General features: G+C 52.4%; 1 protein-coding gene across 2 annotated transcripts; it reads right to left on the reverse strand.

Moving 5' to 3' along the window:
* Positions 4,459-11,773, reverse strand: LOC110405492 (neuropeptide Y receptor type 2-like). 2 transcript variants are annotated; one of them, XM_021410838.1, is made up of 2 exons: positions 10,106-11,773; positions 4,459-9,471 (listed from the first exon to the last, which is right to left on the reverse strand). In XM_021410838.1, exon 2 carries the CDS (start codon positions 6,160-6,162, stop codon positions 4,609-4,611), a length of 1,554 nt encoding a protein of 517 aa, XP_021266513.1. In that variant the 5' UTR covers positions 6,163-9,471; positions 10,106-11,773; the 3' UTR covers positions 4,459-4,608. The 2 variants fall into 2 exon arrangements, with proteins under 2 accessions (XP_021266513.1, XP_021266514.1); XM_021410839.1 differs by lacking the exon at positions 10,106-11,773 and having other exon boundaries at positions 4,459-5,807; positions 9,215-9,525.

Below are 11,773 nucleotides of genomic sequence, written 5' to 3' on the forward strand. Positions count from 1 at the left end.
GGAGTGAGCTTCTGGAACTGGTGGCCACCAGAGGCCGTGGGAACAACCAGAAGGGTCAGGGAGGGATAAGAGCAAGTAGTGAATAAAAGGCCTAGAAATGGATGCCCAGGGTGCAGGCAGAGTTTTCCCTCTGAGATCTCTACACCATTGTGTACAACCATTGTGGCTGCTAGGAGTATGAGCCACTACAGCAGCAAAGCTAGCATGTGTTCCCTAAACATCTGCCACTGCGTTGCTCTGTGACAGAGCTCTGGGCATGATGGATCCCAATTTGCTGTTGTTTCTTGTCTGTCTCAATAGAGGTCCTGCTCTTCCTGCACCATGGCAGAGTTCAATCCCCTTTTGACGCTACTCATCCTGGTCCCAGCTGAGCCAATAATCTACCCCATGTCTCAAAGGGAAAGACATATTAACCTCCAGATTTCATCCAGGGGCACATCCTCTCCTTAATGTCCTGAAATCTTGTTCTTTGACCCATTAGCCCTCCTCCTCCCACACAGCAGCAAGGAGAAGCACCTTGGATACACATCCTGGATGCAAACAGTATCAGAGTTTGTGGCACATTAGCAGAGAGACTGACACAGCAGAATGACACGGGGACAGCTCCATGTTCATGCACTTCAATAAGCTGGTTACAAACAAAAGGTTTCCTCCTCTAATGTTCCCAGCCTTTGCTGCCACACCGAAGAGGACTGAACTAATGAAGATCTCCTCCTGTGAGCAACGTGAGGAACTGTTCCTTCTATATTCATTGCACTGAGCAGAACATAGACCAGAAAAAGCACTCTTAGCTGTCAATAAATCATGAGTGACACTGAGGTATTGCTATTAGCAGCAGAAAAAATGCTTTTCTCCCACAGCCTTCTTCAGCCCCATATTCACGTAGCACTTCAGCAAAGAGTGCTGGGGTGTCTGGATGGAAAATTAAACAGAGGTTGTGCTGTCTGAAGATAAAGTGGTACCTCCCTTGGTGTGTGTGAGTGACTTTGTCTTCTTTGGATTTGTCTTCTAACTTACAAAACCCTGAGCCCAGAGATAACGACGACTTTACAAACCTGCCCTTCTTCCCCTCCCAGGCCCTCCCGAACAAATCCCTTGGCTGAAATGAGCTCAACACGAAGATAAATGTTCTGGCAGTAATGTGCAGTATTATTTTTGGCATTTGAAAAGTCTCAAGCCAGATAAGGGAAGACTGAAAGGAAGACAGAGCTTTTTTGTTTTGTTTTGTTTTTCCAAACGCAAAGAACCGAATTCCGATCACACATTTGAACACACAGCCCTCTCCTTTTCTGGATTATTGCAGTGATTTCTGATTTTCACCACATTAGCGGGTTCTGAGGCTTTATTTCAAATCCAGCACATTCGGAGCCCGGGTGAAATCACACAATAACGGAGCTGAGAGACAAAGGCACGCAAAGGCAGCGCCAGCTCTGTGGCTCCTGCCCAAACAAAGGGCTAATTTGGTTTCAGACACAGTGCGCTGTAAAAATGATAAGATTAACACCTGATATCAAGGGAAACGCTGAGCTGTCTGCGACCTCCTTCAGCAGAATGGCACTCCAGCCGCTCTTTTATTAGCACATGTTAGAGGAGCTGCTTCTTCACACAGGCCCTGCAGAGCCTTTGTGGAAAGCTCAGAGCAATGCTTCTGCCGATACATCTGGGGCCATGTTGAATAAAACATGTGCCATTTGACATCGTTCGCTTGGGCTTCCGTGGGTAATGGGAGAGGGCACATGTTCCTGCAGGGCAGAGAGCCACGAGGATGGATCTGGCCTTTACAGTAGCAGGGTGAAGCAGGGGAACACACAGGAGTGTCGTGTCTTTGATTCCAGCAGAGCCCTGATCAAAGAACCCTGCTCACCCTGCATTGATCTAAATGCCTGCTGCATGTATTGCCTCGAGACAAGGGAAAATAAAAGCCCCAAACCTCTGCTCTCTGTGTGAGCATGAGCTTGTTATAGACATATCTACCTGGGAAATCAAATGGGAAGGAATTGTCAGAACAAACTATGTGTTGCAGAGGTGGAATTTCCAGTGCTCAGAGAGCCTCAAGCACAGCCTCTGCTCTGCAGACGCCAGCATGCTTTGTCAAGCCTGCAATTTGATACGAGGCTCTGGGACTTCTGAGAGCTCCTGGAGCAGTCTGTAAGGAGGAACAGCAGGTACCTGCACTGCTCTTTTAAATGAAGATGTTGCCATGTCCCAGCTCTTCTTGTGTTCTTCTGGCACACGAGTGATCATTGCGTGGGATGGTCAGAGGCAATCTTGGCAGCCTATAGCACATTATTTATTTGCCCAAAATAATCCTTGCAAAGAAGTCTTTCTCCCTTGGTCTCTGCCTTCTCCTGTTCTGTGTGGCAGCAGGCACGGGGCTGCTTCCCATCACTAGGGGCATTGCAGCTTTCCACAGGGACGTGTACACAGCTGAGAGCTATTTCCCTGCCTGGATGTGGAAGGATGTAACTTTTCCAAATAGCAGGGAAGGAACAGCAAGCTCATAGGCAGAAATCCATTAGTAAAGCTGCATGAGTGTATTAAATAAAGCAAACGGAACTTTGCTGTTACGCTCAAGTAAATAGTTTCTCCTCCTCGGTTTTCTCCCTCTGCTCTATAAATGCCATCACCAGTATTTATTTGAGAAGAGCTGGGATCTATTTACTTATTTATCCATATTTAGTTTAAAAGCCTGGACTCAAACTTAAACAGCCATTCATAATGTCATTATCTGCCCTGCTCTGTGGTCAGGTGCTGTGTGCGGTGTCACAGGACGAAGCCCTTGGCAGGGCCCTGGAGGAGCAGTTCAGCTCCTCATCCTTCTCATCTGGCAGCGTGATGGGCTTCCAGGCTTGCAGTGCTGGGTGTGCTGCTTTACTCTGACATCTATCACGGAGTGGTAAATCACTTTCTGAAGTGTTTATTGGTAATAGTTGAATTCTTTCCACTCATTTAAGCTGCTTTTGAAAGATAAACGTTTCCTTGTGCCTTGGAGTTTGATGGGAAGACGGAAAGAGTTCCTTGGGTTGGAGAAATGACCGGTTCACGAGGTAGGGATGGAATTTACCAGCGCTGTGGAGGAGAATATCCTCCTCTTCCTGCCAGGATGGTGTCTGCCTGGAAGGAAGCAGAGACCGCTTTCTTGTACCTATTTAGGAAAGCGGAGGAGGAGATCAGAGGACAGAAATAGCAGAGAGATTAAATTCAACCAGCACAAGGGCCAGGAGCCAGTGTGGAGAACAAGGGCCGGGGCCAGGTCAGGCTGGGGGAGGCGGGGGGGTGTTCACAAGCAAGTCCATTGGGAGCTACCTCTCAAGGACTCCGGTGTGATGGCCCTGCAGCTGACCCAGGCTGATGTACTCTGTACTCATACCACTGTTCCTTGCTCCGCTGAAGACTCACAATCAAAGTTTTTGTTTTCTTTTTATCTTGAATGAGGAAGTCTGTTGAGTCCCTCTCCTGCATCTGGGAGTTACTTTCCAATCTGATGAACGCTGACTTTGGAGACGGCACCAATGACAAGCTGCTGAGATCACAGCAGCAATCAAGCTTCCTTTGATGGCAGAGCTAAAAATACATTACCAGCTGATAGAGCCTCGGGGAGAACATAAAGTTTGGTTTGAAAGAATACTTCTTCCTTTGTGTCCGCGCACAGAGGGCATCCCCTCTGAAACAAACATGCAAGTGGGTCACTTCCGAATGGAAGCACCCATGTACAGACCCATACTATCTCCAACCCCAGTATGAGAAAAGCTTTAAAACCCTCTGAGCACTTTGGAGAATGGTGTCACTGGCAGTTTTACCTCTCTGGTCATTCCAGCACTCATCAATATTGCATGGCAGCAGCTACATCCCATGGGCTGGAGGAAAGCGCCTTGGCCAGTACCCCAGCTCAGTTTCACTTTGCTAAATCCAGGGCAGTGGCTTGCAGGCTCCCTGGCTGATGAAAGGCAGCTTGTGTTCATGAATTGTCACACCAGAGGTGTCCCCAGAGCCTTGCTTCAGCAGCTGTAAACCGTGATGAGCAGTGTCACTGCCACCTCCTGGGCCTTCTGGGGACAGGAGCTCCTCCCCTGAGTTGTGAATGCAGATCCATGCCAGCACTGTGTAAGAATAACTGAGTGACTGGCTTCAACAGACCTGCTCCCTGCCATGGCCCATGGAGTGACAGCACTGACCGGCCGTGGTCCCAGGTCTCCTTTCCCTTGCAGGCTTTAGCTAAAGGTGGATCAATAAGGCTTTTGGTAGGGGCCGTGCAGATGAACCAGCACATACAGTATTGGTTCTCTGTTCATGTGTCATGTATCAGGAGGTAAAAGATTGAACAACCCAAATTGGCACAAGGAAATGTCTGAAAGAGCATATTTAGCTGGCTAAGGGGAGGACCCTTCCGTGATTTTTGGTGATTCTGCAAGCATCACTTAAACATGGAGAAAGGAAACATGCACTTGTGTGGTCGGAGAGAAATACACCAGATTTATTGTACTGAGAGATACAAGAGGTATTTCTATGCGGCTGCAGTAGCTACGTAATGCTTCCCCCCAAAAAAAGGCATTCACCAAGAACGTCTCCGCTCAGTCAGCCTCAGTCCTGGAGGTGGACATCCTGTCCCTAAACCTCTGTGGGCTGCGGTCCATTGCCAGCAGTGTGCTTGATGCTCCCATTTAGGGTGCTGGCCCTGAAGATGTACGACCTCCCTCTTACCGAGCCTTCGGTGTGGATGCTTTCTGGCTTGTTCTGGCAGCGGAAAAACATGAGGAAGCCGTTCCGATAGTTCTTGTTCATCCATCCGTAGAGCAGGGGGTTGACAAATGTAGAGCACATGGCCCCCACATGGAAGACGGTGTACAGCAGTTTGTACTCGTGGAAGATAAGAACCAGATCAAGATCAATGGCAAGCTGGAATATGTGGAAGGGTAGCCAGCAGACCGCAAAGACCACAACTACCATCACCAGCATTTTGGTGGTCTTCTTCCTCCTGCACTGGTTTTCATTCCGAGATGTGGGACTGACATGGCTTTTCAGCTTGAACCAGATCCTGGTATAAGCATAACAAATAACTGCGAGGGGAAAAACATACTGCAGGAGGAGCATGGACAGACTGTAGATAGTGGCATCTCTGTTATTACCAGAAGGCCATTTTTCGGAGCAGACAGCCATTTTGAGGTTGATGGATGGGATTTCCTCGTAGCGGAACTCTCTGAAGATGGCCAGAGGACCCGCTAGGATGGCTGCTGCCAGCCACATGATGGCTATGATGGTGAAGCTGAGCCTCCTGGAGATCCTGCTGTCCAGGTGGAACACAATACATCGATACCGATCCAGGGCAATCACCGTCAGGGTGAGAATGGACACGTGGACACTCAGAGCTTGAGCGTAAGGGACCAGATGGCAAAGAACAGCTCCAAACTTCCACTCATCCAGCAGCGTGTACACTAAGGTGAACGGCAGACAGAGGGTGTCCACCATCAGATCTGCCAGGGCCAGGTTGGCTATGAAGAGGTTGGTGACAGTCCTCATGGTTTTGTACTTCACTATTATGTAGATGACCAAGGAGTTGCCAATGAACCCCAGGAGGATGATGAGGGAGTAGGCAGCAATCAGAACCACCTGGACCCCCAGGATCTTGGTGCTGTCCATCATAACACTGCGGGACCCAGAGAGATCCAGGCTGGGAGTGACGAAGTCCTTGGTGTGCCAGCCCTGTGGCAGCTTCTCATCTAATGCTGGCTTCTCCATGGTAAGGGTGCTGTTGGCTCCCTCCAGCAGTCCCATGCCTGGCCTGGCACCCTTGGATGGGAGGAGAAGGTCTGGAACACAGACACAGCAGAAGTGAGAGCATGGGAGACAACAGAGCGTCTGCAAGAGATGAGACTTCATGGACGTGTCCCACATGGCATTCCGGGCGGTGACACCCTCCTGCCTTCCCACTTCAGTGATGGCGTCAGTCATCTTTGGGTGACAATATCTGTCTCCCTCTCTCCACAGGAGCATCCCGTGCTGCTCCCACCACAGATGCCACCACCCGAGCATCCCCTGGTAGTGGTTGGCATCGCAGAGCGCCTGCTGGGAAGCGCACGTGCCACAGAGCTGCACACGGGCAAACAGCCAGAGCTGTGAACAAGCATCCCACAGAGCTGCTGCTGAGAGCCAAAGACCCGGCATCAGCCAGCTTCTCACCACGCCACGCACAAATGTCTGCAAGAATCTGGCTTTGGGAGCAGGGACCCCGGTGGGTGAGCCAGAAGTGACTCAGCCTGGAGCAGGCAGTTGGCGTTTGGTGCCGTCGGAACAGCTGAGTGTTGGCACAGAGGGGCTTTTGTGCGGTCCAAACACAGCGGGAGGAAAGCCAGCTCTGTCACTAGCACCTTCCCAGTGCCTGTGTCTCTGAAGTGCTGCTGGCGTGCGTGGGGAGGGGTGTCATGGCCCCCAGAACTCCTTCCTTCCCTTATTTATACCAAGGGAGCAAAAGTCATTGCCCTGCCCAAACAGGGCTGTTTGCAGAGCACCGTGCTTTCTGTGACCTGGGGACAGAAGGGGACAACGCTCTGCCACAGAGGGAAGGAGACATGGGGTTTAAATGAAGGTGGGAACTGGGGGCAGCCCCTTGCTCACCTTCTCAACCCTCCCTGAGGAGTAAACTGCTCTGATTTCATCCCCAGTGTGATGGGAACACTGCCGGCCGATTGCTGGAGGGCTGCTCCTGGAAGCTGCCTCGCCCTGCCCGAGCACCGGCTTTCTTCTGCCATCTCCACACCCTTTGGCTTGGCTATTGAACTCCGCAGCTGGCTGCTTTGTGCCAACCATTCCTTCCAAACAAAGCTGCTGGCTCAGCTACCATGGTAATGGAGACCACAAAGCTGCCGCCAAGCGGGCAGGAAGGCAGCTGTTGGCAGCATGGTGAGAGGCCACAAGGCTGGTGGGGGGAACAGCAGTGCTGGACACGCTTCCAGGGGCTGCCCTTTCCCTGTTGGGTTTGTACACCTCCCTGGCTGTCTAGCCTCACTTTATCACTGCCACTTGTTACCTCCTTTTTTGCCTGTCCCGTTTACCTTCAGTGCCCACGTCCTGGCATGAGAACAGCGTGCACTGCCTTCCCTCCTTCCCATCTCACCAGCAGTGCGCTGCTGCATCCCATGGCCGCATCTGGGGCTGTTGCCTTTTGCTGGAGACTAGCAGCCTCTCCCCATCAGCAAGGAGCTGGGAACATCATGGTTATTGGAGCTGTTTCGCTTCCTAACAAAACAGCCTTAATGGAGCTATTATTTGATTTGCTTTGCTTTGCGTTTTTTGCGTGTTTTTTTTTCCAAAGGGGAGCTATTAAAAATCAATTAAGGCATTTTAATTAAGAGGTAAAATGGTAATAATAAGTGTTCCTCCTCCAGGGGCTGCCTGGAGGTTGCAGGGATGCTGCTGGAGTGGACCAAGGTCTGTTCCAGTGAGTAATGGAAGTGCTGGCATACGTGTATACTGCTGCCCATGCCCAGCGGGCCTGCCAGGCAAGATGGAAAAATCCTTGTAGCTGAGAGCCAACTGCTTTTGGGAGAGGAAAACAGCAGAACAAGGCCAGGAGGAGGCAGAAATACCACCTAAAACAGAGCTTGCTGATAGAAATCACTTTTTCTTTCCCCAGCAGCGGGACCGGGTCGCCAGCAGACACGCTGCGTGGGAGCAAAGGGCACAGGAAAGAGGGAGGTAGGGACAAAAATGGCTCAGAGCATGGCCAGGAATCATGATCCTGTCACAGCTGTCCTTGACTGGGAAGGGGGGAGTGGAGGCACTCGAGCATCCCCTGCTTTCTGCTCCCAACCTGGCTGATGACAGCCACGATCTCTTTCTACAGCAGCACTGGAGCGTGAGGGCTGAGGATGATGGATGTTTCGTGGCTTGGCTCACAGATTTGTTCCATGCTGTGTCCTTTCTCCAAAGCAGCTCAGCTCCATCAAACCCCCTCGTCTCCAGCAGCCTGCTCTGGAGCACTCATCTCGTCCCCATCTCAGCAGCAGGCAGGTGAAGCCCCCTTCTGCCTGAGCTCCAGCACAGCATGTAAGGGAAGAAAACACAATAAAATGGGATACAGAGGTTAACCAGCCTGCCTGAGGCCACACAGAGAGTCTACGTCAGGCTGGGAACGCAGCCCAGGTTCCCTCACTCTGGTCTCCTGCTCTCACCACCAGAGAGGAGGCAGCTTCTCTCGGGATAACTGGAGTGGCTGAACGGAGATGAGAGGAGTTGCATGAAAATACAATGTGTGAGTGAGGGAGGGGATGGGGTTTTGCCATCTGCATGTGATGTGATGGTCTGAGGGCAAGCAGCAGCTCTTGAATTATATCTTGAAGTTAAAGACCAGGTTGAAATTGTCCTGGCCCCTTCTATCTCCAGTGAAGGGGTAATTGCCCCACTACAACATTACGGCAGAAGGGGACACTGTTCTGCAGGACACGCTGTGGGAACAGAGTGATGCTGTTCTGAGACAGCACAGCGTGACACCACGATGGGGCCGTGCACCTTATGAGGGCTGCAGAGGGAAGAGACAGCCCTGCAGAAGGGACCAGGCTGCCCTGGGGGCTCTGCTGCCTTGGGAAAGTTCAGGAGTCTGGGGTAGATGAGACGAGAGGGGACGGAGGCAGCAAACCCACTAACAGAACAGCCAGGGAGCAAGCCCGCTATCCTGCTTTGGGAGGGACCAGAAACTCAGGTTTTTTGGTGTAATGCAGGCTACAACAGGACCAGGAGAAGCTCTGTTCCACAACCAACATGCAAGCAGAACATCAAGCAAGCAAGCACCAATTTCCCTCCTGCAGCCCTCTATCTCCTTGTGCCTTTCTGTCCCTGAGGGCAGTGATCCCTGGCAGCAAGCTGAGTCCCAGCAGCAGCAGCAGTACCAGGAAGCTGGCAGAGGCTTGCAGCAAGCCACGAGGAGCTGAGTGCAGGACACGGGGGGGTTTCTCAGCATCTCAGCAGCACTGGGTAGCCTGGTTTCTGGTACCTGCCTGGTTTCTGCAGCCCCCTGCTCTGCTGTCACTCAGCATCCCACTTCCCAGGCTCCCTGCTTCTGCTTGGGGACCGTTCAAAACTCACCTGACAGTATTTCTGATTCACTTTCTCTCTCTTCCAGCTCTCAGGATCCCTGGATTCGCTCTCCCAGGGATGCTGGGATGCTTGAACCACGCAGCACGGCCAAGACCCTGCCCCATCTCACCCCTCCCTGACCCACCTGTGTCCTCGTTCAGAACCGCTGCATGCTACGGCCTCATCACGGGCTGGGACCTGTCCTCTCTTCTCTCCGGAGTCAACCTGTGGCCAGGGAGTGGAAAGCACTTTTCTGCAACTGGCTTCAGAACAGCGAGGAAGTCAGATGAGGATCAGGGCTGCGGCAGGGTGCTCCATCACCCGGGGAAGCTTCAGTGCCCTGCCGCCTCAGCGGGGTGACTGACAGCCCCCGTCTCACAAAGCTGGATGTCGTGTTAGCTCCTGAATGAGAGAAAGGCAGGGAGCGTGTGTTTAACAAACAGAAATGGAAAGGGGGAGGGAGCCTGCTGCTGCTGTTTATACAGTGCTCAGCCACTGAGGGGCTTCTTGCATCGAGGAGACAGGAGCTTTTCCTCCACATCCAGCTCCCTCTCCAGGGACAGCTTTGGGATCAGGCTGTGCCACCGGCTGGGCGAGCATCCATCCATCCCACCCCACAGCTCCCCGGCGGCTGGGCTGGGATCGGGCTCAGGGCTGAGCTCTCAGCCATTGTGGGCAAGCAGGGGTTCTGCAGGTCCCACATCCCATTCTCCCCGCAGCCGTCTCTGCTCAGCACTCACACAGCGCCCACAGCAGCATTAGGGGCAAACCCTTCTGTGCTTTGTGACACCGGTAAACGTGATGGTGAGATGTTTCAGCCACTTAGCAATGTCTGTCTCTGTTCCAGAGCCAGATTCAGTGTAGAACCAGAGTGAACTTTTACTTTAGGGTTCTCAGCACTGCCCACACACCTGGAGGGAGAGAGGCCCCAAAGCAGCAGCATGTCCAAATGTGCAGAATCTAAGCTTGCAGGAGCCCAGGAAAGCACCCTGCAGCCAGCACAGGGAAGCAGAAGGAACAAGGTTCCCTAACTCACCAACTTTCTCCTTGGAAGAGAAGAAGATGGGTTTGTTTCCAGCATAGGATTTCCAGCTTGGACAATGTGTTAGAGTTTTCACTTCACCTGGGCGAGGAGATGTGCCCAGAGGCTGGGGGGAGGACAGCCCCCTCGGCTCCCAGTAACAACACCAGGTCATCAGAGGAGTTTTGCTCTTCATACCCGCACTGGGATTTGTTCTCCTTTTCTTTATGGGAATGCAAACCAGGAGGGATTTCAGCTGCCTTCCCATGACACAAAAGTTGTGGTTTGGCAGGAAAAAGAAAACACTCCAGTGGCTCAGCAGAAAAAGGAGACTGAGAGCAGTCCTGAAATAAGACCCTCTGCAAGCAGCTCCTTGACCCAAGACTCAGATAAGGGTCCCTGCGAGTCCCCTCCTTCCTCTTCCTCACCCATCTCCCCCAGGCAAACACTGCTATGCCGCCTGAGCCATCCTTGCCTGGGAGTTCTGTGCCTCCTCCCCCAGGGAGTTTTGGCTGAGCTGCTCTGGAAGGTGGAGGGGACCCTGTGTTCCTGGTGGATGGATTCTCCTCATCTCCAGGGTCCGCAGCAGCACGCGGCTGATTTGTGTGTGAGTGAGAGACTTCCTCCTCCCTCCTCCTGTGGCGAAAGATTTCTCTGGTCTGTTCCCCAGGGTCCTTTGCTACAGCTCCCTGCTCTTCCCTTCCCTGGGCTGCAGTAAAGAGAGAAGCACTGATGGACAGCAGAGAAACTGCTCAGCTTGGAGCTGTGAACCCTCGTCAGGACCACAGGGTGAATTCCAGGCATTTTTGGCACGTGGTGGTTGCTGGATGTCAGGAAAGACAAGCTCTTAAATCACGGATTAGTGCAAGTCCCCAACCCTGTCCTCTCCCACGGTCTCAGCAGAGGGGTTAGCACCAAAACCCATAGCGCAGCTAAGCATCACCTCTCCAACCTGCATGCAGACAGCTTTGTCAGCAGTAGTGCTTGGTGGGACAGAGCACAGCAGGGAGAGATGTCAGTGACCCATGGAGGATGCTCCCCTGCATGGCCCCAGGGCACCACCACCCCCAGCAGAGGTGCTGGGACCACTGCCTGCACTGCTCCAGCCTCGTGCCCCAGGGCTTTGTACACATGGGTGTCCCAGGAGCCTCGTGTCCTTTCGAGCATGCTGAGACTGTTCAAACCATCACTGCAGCCCCAAAGCCTTTCCCAGCGGCTGCAGGCTTTGATTAGGCAAAAGCGAGTCCGCTCGCACGCTCATTTGAGAACTCAACAATGAATGTTATGCTCCAGGGAGTGAAAATGATGTCAAAAAGCCGAGAAATGGGGCAGAGGAGAGGGATGCTTTTCATCGGCCCACGATGTGCCGCGTCTCTGTGAGCAGGCAGGGCCTCACTCTGCACACCTTGCAGCCAGCTGCACTCTGTAGCTCCGCTGCTGTCATGAAAGGCATATTATCTGATTGCTCCTGGGGAGAAATCGCTGAGAAATCTGTTACCAAGGCTTCCAGATGCTCCAGTTCAACCCGCTTCATCTGGAGCTGCAACACTGACATACTTAAAAAAGCAGCTTTTCTTTTTTCAAGCATCTGTTTAATCCCACCTGCACGAAACCAAAATATTTCCACTGTTCCTTCCTGCGGTGTCAAGCCTGTGTTTGCCGACCAGCCTCAGAAGCAGCAGC

This window comes from Numida meleagris, chromosome 12 (genome assembly GCF_002078875.1).
Source record: "Numida meleagris isolate 19003 breed g44 Domestic line chromosome 12, NumMel1.0, whole genome shotgun sequence".
Classification (NCBI taxonomy): Eukaryota; Metazoa; Chordata; class Aves; order Galliformes; family Numididae; genus Numida; species Numida meleagris.

What these genes read in the sequence shown, in the direction of transcription:
- LOC110405492 (XM_021410838.1), bottom strand. Translation starts at nt 6,162, where the DNA reads ATGCCGGGTCTTTGGCTCTCAGCAGCAGCTCTGTGGGATGCTTGTTCA.